Here is a 12668-nt window from a genome sequence, read left to right as displayed (position 1 = left end):
TTATATATATACCCATCCAAACATAAATAAAAGGAGCTTAAATTTTACATTGATATTCAACTTTCTAAATTAATGAACAAAGCTAAACACAAACTTTAGATTTTTCCAACCTTCTTTAGTAAAATGCGTGGTTGGTCTATTTCCCAGTTCAATTTCTCTTATACATATATCACAATATGTTAAAGTCATATCTAAGTCCCATGATGCAGGTGCACATCCTTCTTTTTGAGTTCCCATCTACATGTTTAAAAAAAAATTTAAGATAGTTGTATTATTTATACGAACAAAAGAATTTTATTGATTTGCAAAACTTCTAATTATAGGTTAATATTTATTATTTATAAATCATATATATTGTATCAAATTGTGCCTAATAATTAGTAACAGTTGTAATTTTTTGTAAGGGAAGAAAAAAAGTTTCAGTTGAACCACTTCATATAGAATAAGCAATCGAATAAAATAGGGTAAGCGAATCACCTGAAACAATGGAAGAAGCTTGACGTTGCTGATGATCGGAAGAAATAAGTTGAACCACTTGAAATACAAAGAAGAACGCCTCTTGTGAACGAGCAGCCAAGCGGGAGTACGAAGTATTGATTCTGAAATATCAAGTAAAACTATTACATGAAAAATGTAACTAATATGAAATTTCTTATTTTCATTTTCTTAAGCGAAATGAGCAGAAGAATGATTTTGATTAAGCCTAAATATTTGTATTCAAAAATTGTTTTAGAAAGCTAACATTATATACCTGGAAAAAAAGGAGCTGCTGTAATGTAAGCCACGTTCTGTTAACCTTCCATGAGGCTATGAATTACTGTGAAGATGCGGCCAGGTAATATTCAGTTTCAAGCTGTCATAGGTTCCACAAGCGTGTCTCAGCCTCAAGCGAATCCGCAAAGATTAAAATACATTACTGTATTCACATTTCTGAGACATGGCCCGTGGACTTTCCACGACACAACAGCCGTGACAGAGAGGAAAATGCCGAATTTTGCAAAATCTTGGCAAACGAGATTTGTGCCCGTAAATCTCAAGGCGGAATGAGCAGAAGAAGAAAGGAAGAAAGTTACCTTGCAGAGCGAGCTATCTACCGTCGTTGATTCCGATAAACCCTAAATTTTCGTGACAGAAAGGGAACGTCGTTGAAGGAGCGAAGTCGAAGAACAACGAAGGAGCAAGAGGTACGAAATTCGATTTCAGCTAGGAGGTTACGCGGAAAATGCCGAAAGGATGAAACCTGAATCGATCGGGAGCAGAATGTTTTGTTCGGGCTTTTTATTATGAATTGAGCGAGATTTCAGAATTTGGGCAGCCTGTCTTGTTCGGGAGTCCGGATGGAAGGAGCTAAAAAAACAACGACAATTTTTTTGTCTTGCCATTTGAAGAAGACGAAGGTTTCGTGGTCGACCTGAGAACACGCTCCGGGTTATTTCGGGCATTTGGTGAGATTTTTTATTCTATTTATCTATAAAAAGATCTATGACTCATTAGTTGGAGATAATATTTTTTATTATCACTAATTTTTTAAAGTATAAATATAAATTTTGATTAATTATTCATAATTTAAATATTATTTTGATAAGAGATTAAAAAATAATTTATTGATAAGATATGCAAGAGTTTGCAACGCCATGGGGTAATTGTCCCAAATGAAGCTTTAAGTGAAAGGTAGGGAGAGTTTAGGCTTCATTTGGTTACCGGTGCCTTTTTAGAAGAAGATAGTTTTCAAAATTTTGATTGAGAGAATGAAGTTTTATAACGGAAAAGTCAATATTAAAAGCTTCTAAAAATAATGCAAAAATACAGTTCCGTGAAAAATAGTTTTACATTCAAACAACAGCTTAAAAACACAAAAAATAAGCCGCTACAAACGAGGCCTTAGAATCCACTGAGTGATGAGGAGATACTTCTTGCAAGTGATTCTTAATTCATATTAAGTTCGTGTGATATGGAGAAGGGTTAATAAGATATATATTTTTCATTATGGGAATAAACGTTGTTCAAATAAGCTTTGATTACTCAGATTATGCTAAATTCATAGGGTGGTCAACTTATGGTTTGTGAGGCACAAACCATAAGTGTGTTGGGATTAGTTATAGGCTTCGTTCTCCCACACCACGCTTAGACTTCGTTTTAGACAGCTTTCTTATTATTATCTAAAACAACTTTCAGGCTCAAAATTTTAAATTTCAAAAGAAAATTATACCGAAAAAACTGCTTTATAAAACAATAAAAATGATATCTAAAATGAATCCTTAGAGATAAACTAACAATAGGAGTTGGCCTTGCTTTTTGTTGGGCGTCTAAAATGGGTTTAGCATTTATTTTATTTGCACGAATCATGCTCTACTCTTACAACAACAACAATACCAAATCTTTATCCAACTGCATAAGGTCAACTATATAAATCTTTTTTCTGCATTGTGTTATGTTAAGAGTCTATTTCTCATTTAAATTTAATAACGAAAGATCATTTCTAATATTTTTAAACCAAGTCTTTTTAAGTCTACCTCCACCTTTCTTAACATAAGCTAAATCTAATACATCTACTTTTCTAATAGGGTCATCAGAAGGCAGTCGTTTTATGTGACCAAACCATATAAGGCAACTCTATCTAATCTTATCTTCCACAGGAGCTACTCTGATCTTTTTGCAGCTTATTTCGTATCATATCTCCAAGAGCAAAGCCACTCATATACCTGAGCATCCTCGTCTCTGCAACACTTGCAAAATTTATTTGATAAGATTCTAAGTACCCACGCTGAATTCTTCTTGAAAAAAAAAGATCTATAGTCTCAGATGCTTCCAGGAAACTTAGAAGCAACAATTATATCTTGGTTACCCAAATCACGCTCCATTCATAATAAGCTAAGATAAGTTAACTACAAAATAGGTGAGTTGAAGCTCCATGAATTTGCACCATGAGCTTTGCTAAGGGCTATCGAGCCATATTTGGAGTCCTCACAAACTGGTCCTATCGAACAAATGGGAGAGCTTCCCTTGGTTTTTGGTACCTTAAATAGATTCTCCATAGCCTCCAACTTCTCTAGACCTGCAGTGCCAAAAAGCAGGTCATATATACATATCCATGAAAAACGCAACCCTAATCATACGGTGTACAGGTGTCCATGGAGACATTATAATCCTAGCTCAGTGTAACATAAAACCAGGCTCTCCATAGTACAGATGGGTAAAAAGATGTTGGGGAAGGGATCCTTCATACCCAAACAAAAGAATAATTGGCAACATTTACCACTGAAAACCCGTAAAGCCCATTTCTCTATTCTCTATTATATAATATATAGATGCCATGGATGGTCTGAAGTAAGAGGATGAGCGTTGATCTGATTCCAGAAAATAACATGACAAGTGCCAAATTTCTGGTTATCATTAATCGAGCATTGAAGTGAAGGAAATTAGCAAGATTCAAAAAAGGAGTTGGGTTTCTAATAGAAAAAAGCTCAAAATAATGGAAAAAAAAGCAAAAAAATCTGCAGTAAATAGTAGTTTTTCCCAAAAAAAATTATAGGAAATCTGAGAGAAAACACTTGAAATTCACTAGTAGAAGAAGAAAAACAGCACAAGATACATGGATCTTCAATTCGAGAGGAAGAACCAACTCTCCAATTCTCTAGCCAAAGCTTAGAGCCCAAGCACCACACATGAGATCCCAAATTCAGATTCAAATTCAAGATGATAACCCTAATCCTCCCAAGAGAACTAATTAAAACAAAGAGACCATAGCAAATTCCCTAAACAACCCTTAATTCAAATTTTCCATCCCAAAGCCATGTTTAATTGAGTTGTGGGCCCCATCTCTCCAGTCGTCCCTTCTCTCTCTCTTTCCTAGTTCCGCCCCCCTATGGATCCGCCTCCTGTAAAATAAAACCGGTCCAGGTTGGACCAGGGCCGGCATAACAGTTTCATTGAAGAAACCACATTAAGACATTCTGAATGGACATAATAGCTCATAAAGACAGCCGGTGCTCATATATGTGTGTCCCCAGAGAAGATACCAACAAAAGGAAGATTTAAAATATTGTTGAAACAGTGAATGCAGTTTTTAAATAATAAGATCATAAAATAAGCAATAACACTAAAATCAATCTGATAAAGAGCAGATGCAATATTACAATGTTCATGCACAGGGAATGCATGCATATAAGAATGGCCTATCAGGAAACTCATGGTTTGTAACAATGACTGCACACACAACAAAAGGGAAAAACCTTGATAAGAAAATTTGCAAGTAATAAAAGTGCAGATTCCTTGAAGACTTTCTCGAACACAGCATGAAGATGCTGAAGAACTGTACTTGAAGCAAATACAAACATACCAGAACTAGCTAGTAAGCATCTCTTCAGGGGAAGTAACATTCAGCATTATCTTGCAAGATCCTTTTGGTCATCACATAGGAAGAATTTCTTGCACCCAAGTTACCTGAACTACCAAAAATTTTTTTTCTCTTGAAAGGTCATCCCATGCTGCTAGAAACACTTGCATGTTCACATGTACTAAATAGAGGCTTGGAAAGAGCTGAAACCATTTTAGCTTAGCTGAGCCATCAATATTCATCTTTAGAAATCAGGTTCCCAAGTGAGCTGACACACAATCATAATTGTTTCTTCAGTAAGCAGTGCGTTGACCTAATAATGTGGTAGAAGGAAGAGTAATTCCCTAAAAACTAAGCCCCTTTTGGTGTCGTAAAGGTTCCATTCCAGATATGCCGCAACAAGCTAGTGATAATTCTTGATGTTGGAATATGCTGCAGTAAGGAAGCCAGGCATTCAAGAACTTTCAGAAAAAGCATTGAACTTCAGGACAAACATTAAGCTCCCAAAAACAACGATAAGAATCCTGAGGTTGTTAATGCATTCTACAAGATTATAATGAATCAATCTTCTTACCACCTCAATTTTAAAGCTTTCAGCAATAAGCCAAGTGAGTTTGATGAAAAAAAAAAAACTTTTTTTTTTTGCAGGAATAGCTCAGTAAAACAAAGGTTCAGCGGCCGGTACCACCAATATAAGAACTTCAGAAATGGAATGAGGAAAGTCTGAAGCATCAATGTAATTTGAAAACACTTGCTTTTCGCATCTCTATCTGCAACCTTTTCTGACTAGCTTTTAGTTGTTATCCACTGCAATTACACTCCTTGGGAGATGACATTGAAGGACACACAAAAGGCTCATCAAGATACAACCGACATTTGAATTGTTAATAAGAACTTTACCAACCAGCTTAGCAAGAAGATTAGCTCGTTAAGAAACTGCAAAAAACATCTTCTAAAAAACTGCCTTGCATATATTAGACCACCAAAATAACATACTATGGTACCCCAATAAATACCAAACAATGTATGGCACATACACGTGAAGACAGAATTGAAAACATAGCCATAGAAAGAGCAAATCCAACTAGAATTCATTGTGCTTGTGAGTTTACAACTTGTAGAAAATTTGCTGAAGCTCTTCCACTAAAACTAGCATGCCCAAATATTTAGGAGTTCCGGTAATAGAGACTCTAAATAAAACTATCACCAATCAACAAGCAGCACTTAACTGCAACTTTGAAGATGACTTCTGGAGTATTTTAGTCAGCTTGTTAACTGAAAATGGGGCCTTTGATGATCTTCTACTGAACTTATGCAACTCTTTTAGAAGCTCATGATCTTCCATTCCAGACCCCAAGCAATCCAGTAAAGTTTGAACCATTTTTACATCGAGAGAAATGTCATTGCTCGCCATCTGATGGAGTAAGTTAATGACTTCTCCCATTTCACCCTTCTCTCTGAAACCATTAAGTAGAGCATGATATACAACAACATCAGATGACAGCCCACTACTAATCATTTCCTCAAATAGCTTCTTAGCTTCCTCCAGCTTTCCTGACTTTACAAATCTATTTATTATTGTAGAATACGTAATGCGGTCAGGGCTTAAACCTCTCCGAAACATAGCTGAAAGCAATAGTTTCACGGTTTCAAAATCCCCAAGTCTGCCAGCAGCATCAATCAAAGTGTTAAAAGATACCACATCAGGTGTTAATTTCTCACTCATGTCACTGAATAATCTCATCACTCTCTCCTTCATACCTTCTTTGGACATCGACGCCATCAATGTATTATAATCAAGCAAACTAGGTGAAAGTCCATGGTCTCCCATTTCCCTCAGAAGCCTCTCGGCATCATCAACTTTTCCCAATTTGCTCAGCTCATTTATCATTATACTATATGTAAAGGAGTTTGGCCTCAATCCCTTACCAGCCATCTCCTTCTTTAGCTCCATTGCTGCATTAAACTTACGAATTTTGATGAGTCCACCAATCAACACATTATAAGTCATCAAATTGCAATCATACCCCCTTTCTACCATCATCTTCTGAAGCTCCAACGCCCGAGAAACCCCTCCTCTCTTACATAACCAATGCATAATTGTGTTGAAAGTCAAAACATCGGGCTCAACGCCATGCTTCCCCTCTAGCATTTCATCGAGCATTTTAATTGCCTCCCTCATCTTGTTTGCCTCACAAAGACCTAGAATTAAAGTGTTATATGTCACAACATCTGGTACATTACCCCTTTCACTCATATTCTCCATGAATGCAAGAGCATCATCAATCATTCCTTCTTTGCATAAATGATTAATCAATACATTATAGGTCACTGTGCTCGGCTCCACCCCCTTCTCCACCATTAGATCAAACATCTTCATGGCTTCTTTTTCCTTCCCCACCTTACAAAGCCCATCAATTAATCCAGTATATGTAAAAACCTCAGGTTTTATACCTTGCTCCACCATGTCATTCAGCAATTCCCTGACTCCTGCCCACCTCCCAGCCTTCTGCAGAGCATTAATCAAACAACTAAAAGTAACCACATTTGGTGAAATGCCCCTCTCACTCATCTCTTTGAAGAGCTCCAATCCTCTATCGACTCTACCCGCATCACACAAACCGCTAATTAGAGCGCTATACACCACCACATCTGCATCCACGCCTTTATTTCTCATTTCATTCAACAACCCACTGGCCTCATCCACTCTACCATTCTTACAAAAACCATCAATTAAAATAGTATAACTCACCAAATTCGGCTGGAAGTCTCCTTCAGCCATATCATCCCACAGTTCCATCGCCCTCTCCATCCTCTTCTCCTTCATTAACCCATGGATGAGAGTATTGTAAGTAATAACATCAGGAAAGATCCACCGCCGAGCAACTTGTCGAAAAAACTCAATGGCTTCATCAAGCTGGTGGCTTTGGCACAGAGCTTTGATAAGGAGATTGAGAAGAAGGGTATCAACGGGATGGCCGGATTTGAGGATGAGACCTGCGGTGGAGAAAGAGAGTTTAGGGTTTTTTGTGAGGGAGAAGCAATGAATGAGAGAGGTAAGAGTTGGGTAGAGAGGGGTGATTCCGGTGATGATGAAGTCCTTGTAAGCCGATATGGCGGTGGCGGGGTCGCCAGCACTGAGGAGGGAATGAACGCGGGAGTTGCAGGAGGAGGCTAAGGGGTTAATTGCGGCCGCACGCAGAGGCCGGAATTTGGTTTTTTCGGCGCGGGAAAAACACGATATGAGAGAGGTGACAGAGCGGGTGGGTGAAGCAGCGGGCTTCAGCTGCGCCATGAGGGTTTTGGGAGAACATCTGAGAAAAATAGCATGAAAATACAATGAAGTTGTGCATATCAAATCATATTATTTGTTCATGTATTAAATTTTACTTTTGAAACATATGTAATATCAATATATTTTTCTAATATGCATATAATTACTCTTTTCTATATCAAGCCTATCTTTTTCTAACTACTTTTCAATTTATTCATTATTATTTGTTCAATTAAGAATAATTTAATTTTATTTATTTGCAATAAAATGCTTTATAATATGGATGAGGGTAATGTAATACTTTTTTTCGTGTAATGATGATATTTATTTCTAAGTTGCTACCTCAATAATAGCTTGTTTTAAAAATAAAACAATGAACTACTAAGATTATTTGAATGACTCTATATTCAAAAAGTAGTCGAATAAGAGACAAAACAGGGAAAAGAGCGACTATGAGATAGAGAACGGGCGGCGAGGTGCATGCCAACTAAGATTTGTGAGAGATAGAGAGCAAGAATTTGAGCAAGCTATTGAGAGGATCAAGCAAATGAATGACAAAGATAAAGGCAGATAATGAGAATTGGAGTATCATCCGTTCATACATTGGCATTTCAAGCTCTTGAGAAAGGCGAGGCATCCAATAAATTTGGGCAACCTTAGAATATCTTTCCTATGACATGAAATATTATATGCGACTCATATAAGCATGATTAATGGAAGTGACAATAGGGCTTAAAATGCTCTAATAAATTTGGAATTGTGCTAATTTGGAACATGCTAGATATATTGACATATAATTGACTTAATTAAGCTACATATATCCCCAACTAGGGTCATGATTGGTCATTTGAGCTTCATATCAATTAAATTTATAATGGGTAAACTAAAACCTTTGGTACTTACCTACTTTAATGACCCAATTACATATTAATTATGGGTTAAGTCCCTCCATAAAATTTTAGAGGTAAACACTTGTGTGAATCATAGAAATATGCGAGGGATGTGTTTGCGCTATGATGATAATTCTACTAACATTACGTGCATATTTGTGTGTGTTGGCGTATAAATATAGGAGGAGGGAATAAATGACCCTTCGTTAATGAATGAAGGTGAAAAATGTGTTGATGAATCCCTTGACTATGGACATTCCCTCTACTTGTAATAAAATAAAATAAATCATAAAGCCATGAACTTCTATAAAGTGATGTGTCCTATGAACCCCACATATTCATAAACTCGTTATTTTTCTAATTCTCATATTTGGCAGAAAAAATCTATGATAAATTTCATGAATATTAGCACTTATGTCAACCATAATATTTCTTTCATATTTGGCCCCGACATCACATCACAATACATCACATTGCTTTCACTTTTTTAATGTATTTCATTAATTAAAGCAAAATTGGACAAAATTCAAAAAATTATTAAAATGTCCTCATAGTAGACAACAGAAATATTACTGAGCAAAAATTCATAATTTTAAAACATAATCAAATTATCAGAGATTGCATAAAATGTCATTCTAAAGCTTTAAGTGAATTGAGGCACTATTTAAAATGTCAAAATAAATTTTTGATTAGGTAAAAATTACAATTTTTTTCAAAATCATCCCTTAAAAAAATTTCATAATATACTCAAAATATTTATAATATCAATCTCTATAACATATAAAAAATTACGAGCTAAAAGTTTTACCAAAATAAAATTATTCTCATTTTTTATAACAAAAATATAAATTACCCACATAAATGATAATCAATTAGATGAGTTTTAATGATTGAATAGGAAAATCAAGTGGTGATCACTAGATGCCAGTGTATTGAGTTGGGGAGTGTACTGAGTTACCTGGCTACAGTGTAGGGTTGTAGCTTTAAGTGATCATAAACTAATATCAACTTGATAATTAAAATTGATTGAAGTTTGATTTATGTTTGATTGAAGACTGAATGAAGTCTGATTGAAGCTTGATTGAAGTCTGGATTGAAGTTTTGATGATTGAAGTCCATATTGATTGGCAACTGGATAATTTTTAACCATCATATCAATAGATAGGAGTCTGGATGGATCCTGATGACCTCATATAGAAATGAGGTCAATAATCATTGATATTAAATAAAAGTCATAACATCATGATAAAGAAAAATGCTACAATAATATAAATAGTCAAGTTCCTTCTATAACAAAGTTAACTACAATAAATATGCATCTATAATAGTCTTATAAAGAAATGATTGGAACTTCAAAGATACCACAATGCACATTATATATCACCTAAACATATAACAACTTTATTCACTAAGGAAAGGCAAGAAAAAGAAGAAGAAGGTGAAGGAAATCAGAAAAAGAGGGAAGTATGGAAGAATAATAGGAAGAAGAGAAAGAAGAAGAAGAAAATAAGAGGAAAAAGAAGAAGGGGAAGAAAGAAGAAAGAAGGAGAGAAAGAGAATGATAAAAGTGAAGGGGAAGGTGTAGAAAGATGGAGGAGAATAATAGGAAATAGAGAAGAAGAAGGAAAAGAGAATGGGGATGAAGCAAAATTATGAGTAGAGAAGGTTGGTTGGTAGGGTCGGCAAGGGCAGGAGGTCAACTTTCTGGTTGGTGTCAGGCTCAACTAGGGCTTCCTGGGGCGAACAAATGAGAGAGAGGAATGGAGACTTTAGGGAATTTGGATTTCGTCTGTACGAAATTTGTCCAGAGAACCCATCGTACCAGGACGAAATTTGGATCGTCCAGGACGATCAGTGTTAATAAATATCGGATTTTAGATATTTTGGATTCATTTTGGAGAGAGAGAAAAGGCAGGAGAGAGAAAGAGAAGGAAAGAGAAGAGGAAGCTTGGTTTTGGAGCCCGTGGAGCGCTTTTCGTCCGACGACGCTGTTAGAAGATTTGTTTGTCTCGCTGTAAGGACTCCGAACCCTATTTCTGTTTTCGAAGATTTTGTATTTTGATCGAGTTGTGCACTGTTTTGTGTTTTTGTAGTCGAACTTTTGACCTGATTTTGTATTGACACGACTTTCACCGCACAACTTTTAGTATGTTATAGATATGAATATTGTACACGATTTGACTATTTTCTACGATGATTTTATCGGTCGGAATTGATTCTACGCGATTTTAATTGAATAGAAAATTATCAGGACTTGATTTGATTTGGATTCTATAGATTGATAGTCTTGCATTGATGCCGTGGTTATTCTGTTGTAATTTGGAGAAATTCAGAATTTGTCTTTTTGCAGGATTTTTGTGTAAATTCGATAGACTACTGTTACTCTGCCCGATTTTTGTATGATTCCTGATTTGACTGAAATTGATAGATTGAATCGATATGCCTATGATTATTGATATGATTGCTCTAATATTGATTATTGATTGCTTATTGATACTGAAACATGTATAACCTGGTTGAACATTGGTTGGAGATGATACCTGTACAGGATGGTGGGCCGACGGGCTTTCCTTTAAATCATAGATCATGGATCATGGATATAACGATGGGAGTCATAAGGAGATTATATGCCGACGGGCGGCCGACGGGCAATAGAGTGACGACTCTTTTCATAGAACCAATGTATTGATATCTACAACAGCAATATGAATTCTACAACAGCAACATGACCATTGATTATACATTGTTCAGTATTATCGTATTGATTGCATGTTTAATGTATTGATTTACGGATTTTACGGATTTGATCGGGTTTACTGTATCGTACGATTTCACTGATTTCATCGATTGACTACTGAACATTGATACTACTGAGCATTGATATGGACATTGATAGATATAGATACTGTATTGATAGCATGAACATGGACATCGTACTACTGCCTACTGTTTCTGTACCGTATTGACTGTCGTATAGATTCATTGTTCCGTATTGCTTTTCTCGACTGATTTCATTGATTTGACCGTATTGATTTGATTGACGGATATTGATTGATTGAATTGAAATGATTGATTTGCCTGCCGCTGCATTGACTGGTTTTATTGACTATTGATTTTCGGATTGCATCGACTACTGATTTGATTTCCACTGCATAGACTCATTGACCATTGACTGATTCAGATTGATAGATTGACATGCATATTGATAGCATCGCCGTGCTTTGATTTCAGTTATAGGTATTAGGTGACCTGCTGGGCTTTGTAAGCTCATTATATGTGGTTGATATTTTCAGGTCCGAGCAAGGTAGCAGGAATGGATTTATTGATTAAGACTGTCGACAAATCCTTTCACTATGGATGCCTGGGGCGTCACATAGACCCCGACACTTGGCCTCTTAATCCAATCGCTTGAGCATTCATCAAAATAGAGTATGCCACTGCCTCTTATGATTTCTAAAGATTACGAATATCATGCAAAATCCATGGGCTAGTAGATGGTTTGATTTCAAACCTCCAATTTGGCTTCTTGATTTGGCAAAATGTTTGAATTAGATGGAAAGCCAGCTGGAGGATGTAATATGATGTATTTAGATTTTGTTAATGTTTTACTGGAGTCATTAACTCCAAATTGTAATCCGTCTTTTATTTTCTTAATGTTTATTATTCTCTTTATTTCATTTGAAGATAAAGAAATGCTAGAAGGTTTGAGAATGAATATTAACAAAGCTAGTCTTATACAGGACAAGCTAAAGTTCCTTGGTATCTCTTGATTTGGCATAAAAAATTCTTTTTAAGATATGTTATTTTTACTTGGCTTGCTATTATTGGTGGGTTAAAAACTTCATGTGCTTTTAATTCAGAGGAATATCCATATTAATCATCTTTGGTTATGGTGCTTGGAGTCCAATGAATCCCCTTCTCACCTCTTCTTAGAATGCCCCCACTCCTTTCTCATATTTGCCACTTTATACCGTGGGCTCAAAATTTTATGCCTAAGCCTTCTTTTCTCTAGTTGCTATCTTCTATTTCTGAAAGGGAAAATATTGGGACTCTTCCTAAGAACTTTTATTTTGTTTTTGTTTCTTGTTCTCTTTACTTCATTTGGCTAGAAAGAAATGCTAGATGGTGTGGGAATGAATATGACAACTCCACTTCAACTTGTTTCAAA

General features: G+C 35.8%; 1 protein-coding gene and 1 long non-coding RNA gene across 3 annotated transcripts; both read right to left on the bottom strand.

Annotated features, from left to right (window-relative positions):
• Window positions 1–96: 96 nt before the first annotated feature.
• Window positions 97–1444, bottom strand: LOC110097720. Its single transcript, XR_002303237.2, has 3 exons — window positions 752–1444; window positions 478–599; window positions 97–237 (listed from the first exon to the last, which is right to left on the bottom strand). It is a non-coding gene; the product is annotated as an uncharacterized LOC110097720 (long non-coding RNA).
• A 1157-nt stretch (window positions 1445–2601) lies between these two features.
• Window positions 2602–7682, bottom strand: LOC110097710 (pentatricopeptide repeat-containing protein At4g28010). 2 transcript variants are annotated; one of them, XR_003701084.1, is made up of 2 exons: window positions 4340–7682; window positions 2602–3055 (listed from the first exon to the last, which is right to left on the bottom strand). XR_003701084.1 is itself a non-coding variant. In XM_028695714.1 (1 exon), exon 1 carries the CDS (start codon window positions 7629–7631, stop codon window positions 5547–5549), a length of 2085 nt encoding a protein of 694 aa, XP_028551547.1. In that variant the 5' UTR covers window positions 7632–7682; the 3' UTR covers window positions 4064–5546. The 2 variants fall into 2 exon arrangements, 1 of the variants encoding a protein (XP_028551547.1); XM_028695714.1 differs by lacking the exon at window positions 2602–3055 and having other exon boundaries at window positions 4064–7682.
• Between the last annotated feature and the right edge of the window lie 4986 nt (window positions 7683–12668).

Source organism: Dendrobium catenatum, unplaced genomic scaffold (assembly GCF_001605985.2).
Source record: "Dendrobium catenatum unplaced genomic scaffold, ASM160598v2 fragScaff_scaffold_669, whole genome shotgun sequence".
In the NCBI taxonomy this organism is placed as follows: Eukaryota; Viridiplantae; Streptophyta; class Magnoliopsida; order Asparagales; family Orchidaceae; genus Dendrobium; species Dendrobium catenatum.
The sequence above is the reverse complement of the archived record's forward strand: the minus strand, read 5'-3'. Positions and strand labels throughout refer to the sequence as shown.